General features: G+C 50.0%; 1 protein-coding gene across 1 annotated transcript in view; it reads left to right on the forward strand.

The window, feature by feature from the left end:
- Positions 1 to 423: 423 nt before the first annotated feature.
- The window catches only part of LOC149441488 (natural cytotoxicity triggering receptor 3 ligand 1-like), a 64,815-nt gene continuing 50,113 nt past the window's right edge, over positions 424 to 15,125 (forward strand). Inside the window, exon 1 of the mRNA XM_089657279.1 lies at positions 424 to 569. Within this exon, the coding sequence (XP_089513405.1) occupies positions 512 to 569 (58 nt within the window). The 5' untranslated portion in view covers positions 424 to 511. The remainder of the gene's footprint in view (positions 570 to 15,125) is intronic.

Genomic DNA, 15,125 nt, shown 5'->3' on the forward strand with positions numbered 1-15,125 from the left:
AAATGGTTTGCCTAATTCCTGTAAACTGAGCCATTCTGCTGGAGGGCTCGTGCTTTGAAAAACAACAGACTGGCCCTCTGGCTTACCAGATGAAAATAGAAGAAAGAAAGCCTAAAGAAGAAAACTAATGCGCTGGTAAGCTACAACATAACACGTTTGATTTTGGGTTTAATATCACTTTAAAGAGCTTTCACTGAGAAACAGAAGGAGAGGCAACATCTTAAAGCTGCAGCTAAAGCATTAAATTATGACCCTGTTACAACAAGTATGTAGCAAATTTTTTTTTGTTCTTTTTGGTACAATTGGTATGTTCTCTTCTATACCGTTGTCTCTGTGTTCTTCCTTTTGGTACATTTACAGTGTAAGAAGTTATGCGAGCATCATGTGATCAGAGTCTGTTTTATCTAAAAGGTAAAAAATGTGAAAGTGAAACAAGGTTCAGGCAAGACTCGTACTCTGTACATCTCAGACATCACAGTTCTCTTGGAGTGGATCCGGCACGGATGGAACAATGAGGACTGGGCTGAAAATTCCGCATGTGATCTGCTTTCTGCTCCTCCTGGGATCAGGTCAGTGTCACTCTTCTGTGTATAATGTCATTGTACCTGAGGATACATTACAGAGCCGGACAATGGAGGTGTAAATTGTAGAAATCAGCAAATGGCCATTTTCTAGGTAAGTAGACAAGAGATTGTCAAACAAATAGGGATGGCATTGCCCTGGAGAACATTTACCAAAGCAGAAAAAATTAAAAAAAGTTCTAAATACCCTATGGGGGGGGGGGGGGGATGCAGAGATTTTAATAATGCTTCAAGCAAAACATTAAAATGGCAAAATTCCTTGAAATAACATGCCTGGGGGATGCCTTTAACATGCCTGTAAAGGGGCACATCAGTACCATGAACGCAACTGACATTTACAAAAAGAATTTATGTTTTAATTGGCAGTTAATGACATCACCTGAACTTGGATCTATTATGAATTTTAAAGGAGAAATATAACCCACAAACACACAATAAAAAGCCTGAAGTTCACCCCCCCCCCCCCCCAAGAAGCCCACAGACACCTGGCTAGGGTTGTGGGGGAGAAACCCTTGCTGCTGGAGACAAGTTGCTTTGCCAGGGGGGGAGGGGGGTAAAGTATTGGGCACAGTACTGATATATATATACAGTTGTGTTCAAAATACTAGCCATCAGACATCACTAACCAGATCAATCACTGTTTTTGGTAGAAATGATATTTCTACATGGCAAATAATTTCCTAGCAGGTGTAGTAGAGTAATAGAAATCCAACAGACCCGACAGTCATGACCTGCATGCTGCTGATTCTGTGTCATTGAATCACTCATTGAGGGGCGTGTTCACAATAATAGCAGTGTGGAGTTCTATTAGTGAGGTCATTCATTCCTTGATAAACAGGTGGCAATTATTGCCCTTATTTAAGGAAGGAAGGCAGCAAATGTTGGACATGCTGGTTACAGTGCATTTGTCTCTGAAATTCTGAGGAAAATGGGTCGTTCCAGACATTGTTCAGAAGAACAGCGTACCTCGATTAAAAAGTTGATTGGAGAGGGGAAAACATATAAAGAAGTGCAGAAAATGATCGGCTGCTCAGCTAAAATGATCGCAAATGCTTTAAAATGGCAACCAAAACCTGAAAGATGTGGAAGAAAGAGAAAAACTACCCCAAACACACCAGTAAACATGCAACATCTTGGTTCCAGACCAACAAGATGGACGTTACGGAGTGGCCAGCCCAATCCCCGGATCTTCATCCAATAGAAAACTTGTGGGGTGACATCAAAAATGCCATTTCTGAGGCAAAACCAAGAAATAGAGAAGAACTGTGAAATGTGGTCCAATCATCCTGGGCTGGAATACCTGATCACAGGGGCCAGAAGTTGGGGGACGCCATGCAACCCAGATGTACAGCAGTTCTCAGAAACAGTGCGACTACAACCAAATATTCATGAAGTCATTCAAAGGAAAGCAAAATCTTCAAACATTTCTCAGTTTATATAGTGAATGTTGGAGTTTGTAAAGAAGAATACAAACACTGCGATTTTTTTGAACCGTCTAATATTCACTTTTCTTCCATTTTTTTAGAGGAACAACACAAATTTGATGTATTTTTCTTCATGTTGTGATTTGGAATAGAATGTGTCGTTTTCCCAATGCATTTGTGTGGATGGAAATAAAAACTATTAGAAGGATTTTCAGCTTTAGTCACTTTTTTCAACACACTGATATTATTTTGAACATAACTGTATATACCCTCCCGGGTTAAAGGGAAAAGTGCAGCTTGAGCTGTCATTACGGGTCAAACTTAGAGGTGAGCGCAATAGAGTGTTGGAGGTGGAAGAGCACTAAGGGGTGACACAGGCGCACCGTACACGTTTATGCAGTGGTGTGTCTACACTGGTTCACTTGAAGTACAGCAGACGGGACGGTCCACCACTATTGAGACTATCTTCAGTTAACACTTTTTGTTGATGTATTCGGATCAGGATACACAGGAAGTGCACCACACAGGTCCAGGTGATGGTATTTAGGATTTAAAGGGACAGATCACCATTTAGGATTATTTGTTTTGTATTTGTGTGCACCATCTATTTATAGCACTGGTTATGTGCATCTCTATGGGTGTTTCTATGTATACATTGGAGACATCTTGAATAGCATATATTGATCCTCACAAGCACAGCAGCCTGGTTTCACTATTTATACATGCATGTATTAGATTGTAAGCACCAATATATTTATTTATATATTGTTGCGCTTCATTTCTTTTTCCCCATCCTATTCTCTATGCCAAAGAAAAAGTAAAAAAAAAAAAAAAAAAAAGAGGGGAGAATTATATTCTCTCCTCTTATTTAAACTATTGTGCTCCAAAGCACCACATATTTTTTCCCACCTATTGAAAAAGCTGTCATTAAATCTAGGCAATGCCCTTCAAAATGTCAGGCAGGCCTAAAGATCGGCAAAGAGATCTACACACAGGGAAAGTAGGGGGGAGCGAGGTTCTGCACACAGGGAGAGTAGGGGGGAGCGAGGTTCTGCACACAGGGAGAGTAGGGGGGAGCGAGGTTCTGCACACAAGGAGAGTAGGGGGGAGCGAGGTTCTGCACACAGGGAGAGTAGGGGGGAGCGAGGTTCTGCACACAGGGAGAGTAGAGGTGAGAGAGGTTCTGCACACAGGGAGAGTAGGGGGAGCGAGGTTCTGCACACAGGGAGAGTAGGGGGGAGCGAGGTTCTGCACACAGGGAGAGTAGGGGGGAGCGAGGTTCTGCACACAGGAAGAGTAGGGGGGAGCGAGGTTCTGCACACAGGGAGAGTAGGGGGGAGCGAGGTTCTGCACACAGGGAGAGTAGGGGGGAGCGAGGTTCTGCACACAGGGAGAGTAGGGGGGAGCGAGGTTCTGCACACAAGGAGAGTAGGGGGGAGCGAGGTTCTGCACACAGGGAGAGTAGGGGGGAGCGAGGTTCTGCACACAGGGAGAGTAGGGGGGAGCGAGGTTCTGCACACAAGGAGAGTAGGGGGGAGCGAGGTTCTGCACACAGGGAGAGTAGGGGGGAGCGAGGTTCTGCACACAGGGAGAGTAGGGGGGAGTGAGGTTCTGCAGGACAAAATAGTGGTTGAGGAGGACCATCTACAAGCTGGGCGGGTCTGCCTCTATTATCTCAGTGTGGCAAGCGTTGGATGGCTAATAAAGCCTTCCTCTTGATTCTCTTCCAAAGCATAAAACAACTGCTGTTACTTTGCCCTCTTCCTCTTCTTCTTCTTCTTCTCCCTCGTCGGCTAATATTGCCAAACTGGCAATGAGAGGTCAGCAGAATTATTTCGTAACATGATCACTAACTTGCTTCAGGAGGATGATCTTGGTCATGTGCAAGTGTTCCTTGTTTCGGATATTGAGGATGAAGAAGATAGCACAAAGATAGACCATGGATGGAGAAGACCTCAAAACTGGGCTGCAGCTTAAGCTCAACGTGCTCCAGCATTGAAGGGGGGTGGATAGTGGGGGTCGCAGACCATCTCTGGGTGTCACTGATTGGAGAGGAGGAAAGACTTGAAGAGGTAGAACAACATGAGAATATTTTGTGCAGGGGAAGGGGCAGGTTGCAGAAGACTGGAGCAAGCAGCTGTCCTCATCCAGCTATTGGCCCAGCCCCACAGGCACAGGCTACTGCTACCCCCAGTGGTGATTTATTACTTATGAAAAATACATTAAAACTGAACATCCACCAAGGAGGCTGATAATAAACTCCAGAAACTCCATAATGGAGAGGTTGGTGGAGTATGTGGACCTCAATCTCCAGCCATTGTTGGCATCTACCCAAACATGAAATAAAAGTGTTGTGCTGCTATAATGATATCATATACCCAATGATGGAGAAATATTGTGCAAATTGTAAACCCGTTCTCTTTCAATCATATAAGCAATAAAGTCTCATAAATAAAATTAGTAATTCGCAAAATGGCAAATCAGGGCTCACAGATTGTAATCAGCGTCCTCTCTCATCCGGCTCCTCCCCACGCGTATCGTCAGTGTACTCATTTCAGTGTAATTTTTAATAAATGTGAAGATTTTAATGTACTACAATATGGTTGACTTTCTGTGGTTCTGAGTCTACATTTAGAGTGACTGCGGTGCTACAGCGGTACAGGATATTGAGAGCCCAGGATGATAGAGAGAAGGAGGGAACCTGAGTGGTGCGAGAGCTGCCCAGAGAGGAAAGGCTCACAAACGTGTATTATATTATAATTTGTAGGTCAATGTCATAAGGTGAGAGTCCACCTATTCAGCACATGTGGTGGTGCACACTGCATTTGTGACAGCACTGGGATTGTGGGAGTACTTCACCAATGGGAGTGCACATAGATTCCCATTAAGAAGAAAAAAAAATTAAAAACTTTGATTCTTGGAACTCTTCATGCTGTATATATGTTTTGAGAGACTTTATTGCTTATATCACATGTGTCAAACACAAGGCCCCCAGGCCAAATGCGGCCATTTCATGTGTCCTCTGCACCTCTCCTGCTGCACCCCACTCGTCTCCACCTCCACCTTGTCTAAACAATCGGTGGCAGTGAGGAGGACAGAACTCTTCCTACAGATTCTGGGTTTTTGTGCAACCACAGCACCCTCACGTCTCCGCCTCCCCTAGTTAATATAATAAGCAGGGCTTGTAATATTTGTCTGATGATCAACCACTTGCACTTTATTCTGCACTCCTGCGTCTAATATTAAGCCGACAGCAGGCTAAAGTCTTCTATCAGCTAACGTCACTCAGCCGGTCCAGACTCTGGAGGGATCCCGCTTTTATTGTCCGGACTTACCCAGATGCCTGACCCGCAGCTGGCCCAGCCTCGGACTGATGCTGCATCCACCTAGGTGAGTATGTGAGTTTGTTTTTTTTAAAAGCTCGCACTTCTCTTTTACGTTATTACTATAACGAGTAATTATCAATTGCAGAGGGAATTATTTAATATGATAAAGAGTAGATATTATTATTATTGTTATTATACAGGATTTATGGCGCAAACAGCTTTACAATATAAAGAGAGACAGTACAGCAACGATACAGTTCAATACAAGAGGGTTAGGAGGGCCCTGCTCCTTGGAGCTTACAATCTAAGAGGGAGGGGCTAGTGGTACAGAAGGTAATAATTGTGGGGGATGGACTGGTAGGAGGAATAGAAGATTTGGTTATTAGCTGAGGGCAGGATAGGCTTCCCTAAAGAGATTGTTTTTCAGAGATCGCCTAAAAGTGGGCAGAGTAGCCAATAGTCAGATAGATTGGGGTAGAGAGTTCTAGAGGATAGGGGAGGCACTGGAGAAGTCTTGGAGACGATCTTGGAAGGAGGAGACAAGGAAGCTAGAGAGCAGGAGATCGTGGGAGGAGTGGAGAGGACGGTTTGGGTGATATTTGGAGAAAAGATTGGTGATGTAATTTGGGGCAGAGTTATAAATGGCTTTATATGTTGTTGTTAATGTTTTGAATTTTATTCATTGGGCAATAGGAAGCCAGTGGAGGGATTGGCAGAGGGGGGTGGAGGACACTGAATGAAGGCCAGTGGAGGGATTGGCAGAGAGGGGTGGAGGACACTGAGTGGAGGCCAGTGGAGGGATTGGCAGAGAGGGGTGGAGGACACTGAATGAAGGCCAGTGGAGGGATTGGCAGAGAGGGGTGGAGGCCAGTGGAGGGATTGGCAGAGAGGGGTCGCAGATATGGAACAGTGTCAGGAATGGAGATTTTTTATTATGTATTGATGTCATACATATCCATCAGACTTATGCATAAAAGTATAAATATAAATAAATAAATAAATAAATACAAAACTCAACAGAAAGGAAACTAAAATGTCCCAACAGTCCCTGGGGAAAAAAAAAACAAAAAAAAAACAAAAAAAAAAAAACAAAAAAAAAAACAAAAACAAAACTCAAACATAGCCTGAACGGCTCATAAATAAAAGTCCATAACCTGAAAGGAAAAAAAAAAAAACGGAAACTATATACAATATTTACAGTACAAGGCCTTTATGGCCGAGACCACATGACTAAGAGCCTTTATGGCTCAGACAAAAACATAAACCATATGCAATTTCCATATTCAAACCTGCTGCTTACGGCCTATATGGCCTAAACTATATACAAAGGACCTAACCATACTATTATATACACCACAGGGGAGGGCTAAGGAACCCGCAAATCTTCCACGTCTGACCCCTACAACCTACCATGCAAAAGGCTACCAAAAAGATCCGAACGCAAAAATCTAGGGAGTGCTGAAGGCAGAAACTAGGGACAGATCCCACCACCCGAGATCAACAGACCGCAGCAACAGGCTTGATGTTCCTCCATGCCTCCATCCAAGCTCTGCGTCGCAGCCTGTCTTTCTCAAGACCCCGAATTTTCCCCACCTCACCAAGGATGTCACTCGCCACCACCTGAACAGGGAGGACCTTCTGCCGAATGGAGACCTGACACCGTGCCATCCAAGTGTAATAACGGACAACTAAGCTGACTAAAAACAGGGTGTCCAAATTAAAACCCATGCGACTCTCGAATGCTCCATACACCCACTCCGCATACGACATGCGATGGAGGAAAGGAACACCCAGAGCCCCTCCCACCTGTTTATACACCTCTACGTTAAAGGGGCACTGAAGCAAGAAGTGGTCCATAGTCTCCACTTCACCCCACACTCCGACCTCGGACAACCACGGTCATCCGCAGGACGGTACTTCAGGTTACCCCTCACGTAGAGCCTGCCATGGAAGGCGAGCCAGGCCTGGTCCCGCAACTTCAGGGGGATCCGCTCCAGATTTATCAACCGCAAACCCTCCCTCATAACATGGCCCGGGCAATCTCTCAAGGCCAGCGGCGCATGGAAAGCAGATGCCACAATCCTCTCACCCAGGAGCCTCCTGGGGAGGGACCGGACCTCCTCCGCAGTCACATGCCACCGCCGGAGTAACTTCAGGCACAGGGCCACATAAGCCGGGAGCTTACCATGCTTGACCCGCAGGCTTCTCACTGGCCCGCCACTCTCCCAACTGTGCAGAAAGGGTCCAAACCAGATCCGGAACAGTCCTACCCATGCAGGCGGTCTCTCTGCCAGCATATTACCAAAGTTATGTTTCAAGAACATCAGAGAGAAAAAGACCACCGGGTTGACCATACCTAGGCCACCCTCCCGCCTGGATGAGTAAGTCACGTCCCTCTTGACGAGGTTCAGCCGATTCCCCCATAACATCTGGAAGAAACAGCTATAGATCCTCGTATAGAGCGATTCTGGCAAGAGGCAAACGAAGCTGACGTACAAAAAGACTGGGAGCAGGAAAGTCCTGATCAAATCAACCCTTTCCCTCAAGGAGAGCCGCCACCCCTTCCAACATCTCACTTTGACCTCGGCATCCGACAGCTTGGATTCCCAATTTTGCTTGCTGTAATCAGCAGAGCCAAAATTGATGCCCAACACTTTGATGTTCGGCTGAGGCACCGGGAAGGCGTCCGGGAGTGAGAAGCTCTCACCCTCCCTACCCACCCAGAGAACTTCACATTTGTCCTGATTGACCTTGGAACCTGATGCCTCGGCATACTGATCCATTACTGAAACCACCTCCTGCGCCTCCTCCGGTCCAGAAATGAAAACAGAAATGTCATCAGCATAAGCCACAACTCTCAAAGGCGGATCTCCAGTGGCACCCACCAGCACCCCACTCACCGCCCCGCCATCTAGCCTCCTGACGAAGGGGTCAATGGCAAAGGCATAGAGCAAGGGACTCAGCGGGCACCCCTGGCGCACCCCAGATCCAACCTCAAAGGGCTGCCCAACCCAACCATTCACCAACATGAAGCTCTCCGCCCCTTGGTACAATGTCTTCAACCAGCCGATGAACCTCCCCTTCAAACCATACCGGTCCAGGAGATGCCAGAGGTACTTGTGATCAACTCGATCAAAGGCCTTTGCCTGATCCACCGCCAGCAAGTACTTTCCCCATCCTTCAGCCTTACATCGCTCCAGAGCCTCCCAGAGAGCTAACACCGCTGTGAAGGTACTCCTGCCCCGGACCGAGCAATGCTGCTGACGAGAAAGCAAACTGTCTGCCACTGACGACAAGCGCCAGAACAAGATCTTCGCCAGAACCTTTCTATCGACATTGAGGAGGCTGATGGGGCGCCAGTTCTCAATAGCCGAAGGATCTTTACCCTTTGACAGGAGAATAACTGCAGACTGTCTCATGGAAGGAGGGAGAGATCCCTCATCCAGACAGCTGTTATACACTTCCGCGAGACGAGGTGCCAGGCGGGATTTAAAAGCCTTAAAAAATTCGGCAGTCAGACCGTCTGGCCCAGGAGTCTTTTTAATGGCCAGACTATCAATCGCTCTGGACACCTCTTCTGCAGTAATCTCCCCAGTCAAACTCGCCAGAGGGACATCACTGTCCAGACCAGGCGTGGATTCCAAAAAGCTCGACATCCCTGTCCGGTCAAGGTGTTTCTCACTCAGTAAATCCGCATAAAAGGACCTGGAGACCTCCAGAATCCCTGACCTGGATTTAGCCAGGGACCCTGTACTATCCCTCAGAGCAGAGATCGTCTTAACTGCTGCACTCTGTTTGCAATTCTGGAAAGGGTCAGGCGAGTGGTATTTCCCATAATCCCTCTCCAGAACCAAAGAGGCACGCCGATCATACTGGAGTTCCCTAAGGAGAAGCTTCACCTCCGAGATTGCCCCCGAATCTCCACCGCTAGAAACAAGGCGGTCGAGCCTCCTCCGCAACCGCTGGTAGGCGTTATACTGTTTAAACTGCCGTCTCTTACCAATAGCCTTGAAAAACCTGCTGGTCCGCACTTTGGTGAGCTCCCACCACTCAGACCTACTGCCGCAGAAATCCAGCACCGTCTCCTGCGCCTGAAAGAACTCCTCGAAAGATCGTCTCACCTCCTCGTCCTCCAGCAGAGACGAATTCATCCTCCAGATGCCCTTTCCTCTCAGCGGCGTGTCTGAAATATTCAAGGTGACAGATAGCATAAGGTGATCGGAAAACTCCACCGCCTGACACTCAGGTGCCGAGAAGGCAGAGTTCTCCTTCAAAAAAAACCTGTCTATCCTACTCTGGCTATTACCTCTCCTAAAGGTGAAACCCGTGCCGTCTGGGACACTTTGAATCCAAGCGTCAACCAGACCTGCCTCCCTGACTATAGCATTTAGAAAATTGCTATCATATCCCAGCCCGTCAGTGAAGCCTCTCCTGTCCTTGGGCCTAGTAATGGTGTTAAAATCACCTCCAAAGACTACCAGCCGGGATGTAAAGAGGTAAGGTTTAATCCTCGCAAAGAGGTTCTTCCTGTCCCACTTGGACTGTGGGCCATAGATATTAATGAGACGGAGCTCATGCCCCCTTACGAGAACATCCAGAATCAGACATCTTCCGATCTCTACCTCAATTATCCGCCGACACGTTACCATGCCGGTAAAAAGCACCGCAACTCCGCTGTAAAGCTCAGCCGCAAGAGACCAGTAGGAGAGCCCACGCCTCCACTCACGCTTGGCCAGATGGACATCAGCCAAGGTGGGCAACCTGGTCTCCTGCAAAAAGAAAATATCAGCTTCCATCCCACTGATCAAAAATAAGGCTGTTTCTCTAGCACTTACAGACTTTATGCTGGCAACATTAATGGTTGCCACCTTTATCGGAGCGGGAACTGCCATTAAGATAATTGAGAGGGACGTTTCTTAATCCTCCTCTTGACTTTCTTGGCAGGGTCCCTCACTCTCTTAAGAGACCCCCCAGCATCCTCGTCCTCCATCGGGGAAGCGGGATCACTTGACCCCTCCTCCTCCCCCGACAAAGCCCCAAACCTATTCCCCAGGGCCACCTCCCCCGCCTCTAAAGAGGACACCGACCCTGCTGAGGACAAAACTGGCTTACTCCGCCTACCCACCAGGGACCACCCCTCCTCCACCCGAGCCCCTACCGGAGCAGAACCTTGGGACTCACGGGACTCCCTACCGGGCCTCCTACTCCGCCGCAGCGGCAAGAGCAAGGGGGGAGCAGACACTGAGGGACTAGACCTAGCCTCAACCATCCCGGCCCCTTTAGCAGCCTCCCTCAGCTGTTTCTTAGTCCTGGGAGGAGGAACCGGCACACAAGGGGGAACAACAGGGGACTCCAAAGGGGTAGACGAAACAGGGGGGACAGAGACAGGAGGGGCCACAGAAACCTCCCCTTCCCTCACAAGGGCCGCCACAGCAACCGAAGCCGCTCTCTCCAATGCCGCCTCCGCCTCTTCAGCATCTACCCGATCCAACTCTGCTTCAAGCTCCCCCACCGGAAGGTTGTGGAGGGCCTCCGGGCACTGGTTGTATGAATGCCCAAGCTCCCCGCAGAGATTGCATCGGACAACATTGCAGTCCCTGGCCAGGTGTCCTATTTCCTGACACAGGGAACATCTAATGACGGGGCAGGTGGCCGCAAAATGCCCCTTGCCCCCACACCGGTGGCAGACCCTCGGCTGACCCGCATAAAAAATTATCAGGCGGTCCTTCCCTAGAAAAGCAGAAGAGGGAATGTGCTGGAGCACATTTCCAACCACCTTTAAGCGGACGGTGGTCGTCCACCCACCTGTCCATATTCCCCTCTCATCCTTGATCTTCCCAAGGGGCCCCATCACATCCCCATATCTGCTTAGCCAGACCACAATATCTGATGCAGGGATGGATTCATTTCTCACCAGCACCGTTATTTTTTTAATCAGGGACTGGCGAGAGACGAGCCTCGGGGTTAGGCCCACCCACCTAGGGCTGGTGACAAAGGTGGCCTCATACCTCTGCCAAAAGAGGTCCAACAATTCTGGCCGCATGAAGGACACGTCATATTCTCCAGTACCAACTGGAGCAATAAACGCAAAAATATCTGCGGCATGGAAGCCCATTTCTAATATGCGGTCTATGACCTCTCTCCTGCTAAGGGGGGGGCCCTCCCCTGACCATTTCAACTGAACAACATTTCGCCTTGCGGCGGAAGTGGGTAGGTTACCTGCCCTTGCCCGGGCCGATCCCACTGACCCCTGACCTCCCCTAACTGCAGCAGAGTAACTGAGCCCCGATCTAGCCCCAGGGGCACTCAACATCAAGGGGGCATGACCAGGGGAAGCCGCCACACCAGCAGCAGCAACTGAAGGGGCAGATGCTGATGAGCCATGACCTGGGGGAGCCCGGGGCTGGGGACCACCCATACCAGCAGGAGAACCCACCTGAGCCGGACCCGCAGGAGCCTGGACCTGAAAACTTGGAGCCCCCTGAGGAGAAACCGGGGGACCTGCTGGTTGCACACCAGAGGCCACCATGCCCCCCAAAGGGGCGGGGCCCAGTGGGACCACCACCGGAGGGGAAACACCCTTAGCCAGGACTGTAGGGCTAACCTGCAGCTCAGACAATTTTGCAGGCATTATACCCGCTACCCCAGTGTCCAGAACCATCTCACCAACACAATCAGCAGAGTCCTTCTCCCCTTCCAGTGGCTCCCCTGCCTTTGCCAACACGTCCTTGGGGATGCGTTGCAGCATGACAAAGGCAGCATGCTCTTTCACCACCGGCTTAGCCGGCTTGCGGGGGATGACATCACTTTCAGCTTCTTCCTCTGAGTCCTCGGACGTAAACCTGAAGTCGGCTCCACGCAGCTCTGCAACCGCCTCTGCCAGGAACTGCAATCCGCCCACTATCTCCTCCTCCTCCACCTGGGTCCCCCAATCCACAGGCAGCTGCCCAGGGGGGAGGGACTCTGATGATCCTGCCACCACGCTGTCTTCCATGATAGACGCCATTTCCTCTGAGGGTGCTGTGGGCTCAGCCTGCCCCTGCTCGCCTTCCACCAGCAACTCCCCCGACAATTCCTCCACCGAAGAGGCCTCCTCCACCGGACCCCGCATCGCCGCAACACTGCGGCTTCTTGCAGCCTTAAATCTCGCTTCATTCAGATACTTCTCGCTTAGGACGCCGCTCTGGCGCTGCAGCGCCGCCACATACCTCCCCTGCTGTGACACACGAAGTTCCAGCGCCTCCAGGTCCGGTTTCATAGCCTGCCGCTTAGTAGACCATACACGGTCGTAGGATGACCGGAGCTTCTTTAGCTCCAGAGTCAGCTTCTGGAGCTTGGCTTCCTCCTTCTCTATTAACCTGGCCCGAGCGGCCACACGGTCCCGGTAGGCAGAATAAACTTCCCCCTTCCTAGGGGCCATTCCCAGGTCCTCTACTGGTGGAAAAGAGAGGCCGGTACTAGGCCCCTCCAGGGCCTTCTCCCCGCTGGACCCAGGCCCAGGATCCGCCATCCTGCCTGGGCTGGGCAGGGCACTTTAGCCCCAGGCTTCTCGGGCCTTTCTGGAGCTCAGCAGACAAGTGCAACACACCCTCTCTCAGGAATGAATTCACCAATAATGGTGGGACTCACCTGCCTTTTGATCTGCAGTACCAGGGCTGGCCAGCGGGTGTTCCCAGCAATCAGAGACTCAACTTTGCAGCCAGCTAACACCTGGAACTGATTATGCTGGGGTATTTAAGGGATGGCCAGACCCACAGACTCTGCCTTGGTGTGTGTTTGTCCTGGGCCCTGTATCCTGTTTCTGTCCTGCATCCTGTTTCTGAACCACTGCTGACTTCTCCTGCTCTGATCCCGGCTCGCTCCTGACCATCCCTCTGTCTGACCCTCTGTACCACGCTGCTTGCTACCTGTTCTGATCCCTGGCTTGTGACCCTGACCAATCTCCGCTTGCTCCCCCTGTACCTACCTGCCCTATTGATATTGACCCGGCCTGCCTGACGACGCTTGCTTGTATGTACTGTTATCTGTGGGTGGTTTGGTTTGGTTTGTTTGCACTGTATTATGTTTTAGTATAGCACTGCGTTTATATTTGTATTGTTAGTGTTAATAAATTATATTGTTTATAACATATCTGAGGTCTGCGTTTCCCTGCGTCAGTCACACATCTCTGGTCACACCTGGGAGCCCTGACATTACACCAAGGCCAATCCTGACCAGAAGTGGCTGCACAGGGAAGCCATCTTGGCTTGTTGATGGGAAGGATGGATCTGGATGAGGTTGTGTATTTATATCTGCTAGTGCTTGATGACAGAGAGTATGCTTATCAGACTCTGAAGGAGTATACCCGGGATGAACTGCTAGAATGTATCCGGCTCGCTCATGTTCTAGTAGATCAGGGCACAGATTTCTCTATGGTGCAGCCATTGATTCAGGTTTGTGTTGAGTTGGTTTCATCTGGTTCCCCCGAATGCAGGGATGAATTTTTGCCACCATTTAGTGCAGACCAGGTAGAGTCCCTGGTGTGGTTATTAGAGGATGATGTGGGTTACTTTCTGGAGCGTTATTCCACATGTTCACCACAGGTACTAAGAGATTGTATAAACGCAGTGCAGTCATTGACCAGACAGGCTTTGTGTAAGCTCAGCTTTGTTCAACCCCTACTGCAGACATGGACAGACTTGTTGCACCCAGCCTCAGTCAGCTTACAAAGACCCAGTCCTGCTTCTAACTCTACTCCTGTATTCCCAACAGCTCCTCCAGTTACAGCCCAGTATACTTGGCTATCTACCGCATGTCAGTACCCTGTTCCCACTCGCTGCACCTATCCTGCCTTTAACCTTGTAAAAAAGCCCTCTGTAGCAACTGCTCCCTCTCCTGTTCCATCCTCCAGCTCTTCTCTGTCTCCAGCTGCTCCATTCGTTTGCAGACCTGCATTTACTTGCAGTGCTCCAGTAGTTAAAACCAGAAAAAAGCGAAAATTCTTTCCAACCAATACCATCCTGCCAGTATCCAAACCGGTGAGCCTGCCTTCCGTGACTCAGCCTGAAGCCTCTACTCGGCCTGATGCCTGCATTCAGCCTGATGCCGCTACTCAGCATGATGAACTGATCCAGCCCAACGATCCTATTAGGCCAGTTGACTCGATGCCCGCTGTTGATCCAGATGATCCGGTACCTGATCCAGTGCCCGCTGTCGTGCCAATTGACTCAGAGCCCGCTGTCATACCTGGTGACCCGGTGCCCACTGCCTTGCCAGATGACGCGGTGCCCGCTGGCAAGCCAAATGACCTGATGCCTGGTGACCCAGTGCCCGCTGTCATACCTGGTGACCCGATGCCCGCTGTCGAGCCAGACAATCCGATACCTGATGACCCGGTGCCCACTGTCGTGCCTGTTGACTCGGAGCCCACTGTCTTGCCAGACGACTCGGTGCCCGCAGTCTTGCCAGACGACTCGGTGCCCGCAGTCTTGCCAGACGACTCGGTGCCCGCAGTCTTGCCAGACGACTCTGTGCCCGCAGTCTTGCCAGACGACTCTGTGCCCGCAGTCTTGCCAGACGACTCTGTGCCCGCAGTCTTGCCAGACGACTCTGTGCCCGCTGTTCCGCCAGTTGACTCGGTGCCCGCAGTCTTGCCAGACGACTCGAAGCCTGCTGTTCCGCCAGTTGGCTCGGTGCCCGCAGTCTTGCCAGTCGACTCGGTGCCCGCAGTCTTGCCAGTTGACTCGGTGCCCGCAGTCTTACCAGACGACTCGTGCCCGCTGTTCCGCCAGTTGACTCGATGCCCGCAGTCTTGC

The sequence above is a fragment of the Staurois parvus genome, unplaced genomic scaffold (genome assembly GCF_062004578.1).
Source record: "Staurois parvus isolate SC_StPar_1 unplaced genomic scaffold, SC_StPar_1.0 ptg000979l, whole genome shotgun sequence".
NCBI classification, from domain to species: domain Eukaryota; kingdom Metazoa; phylum Chordata; class Amphibia; order Anura; family Ranidae; genus Staurois; species Staurois parvus.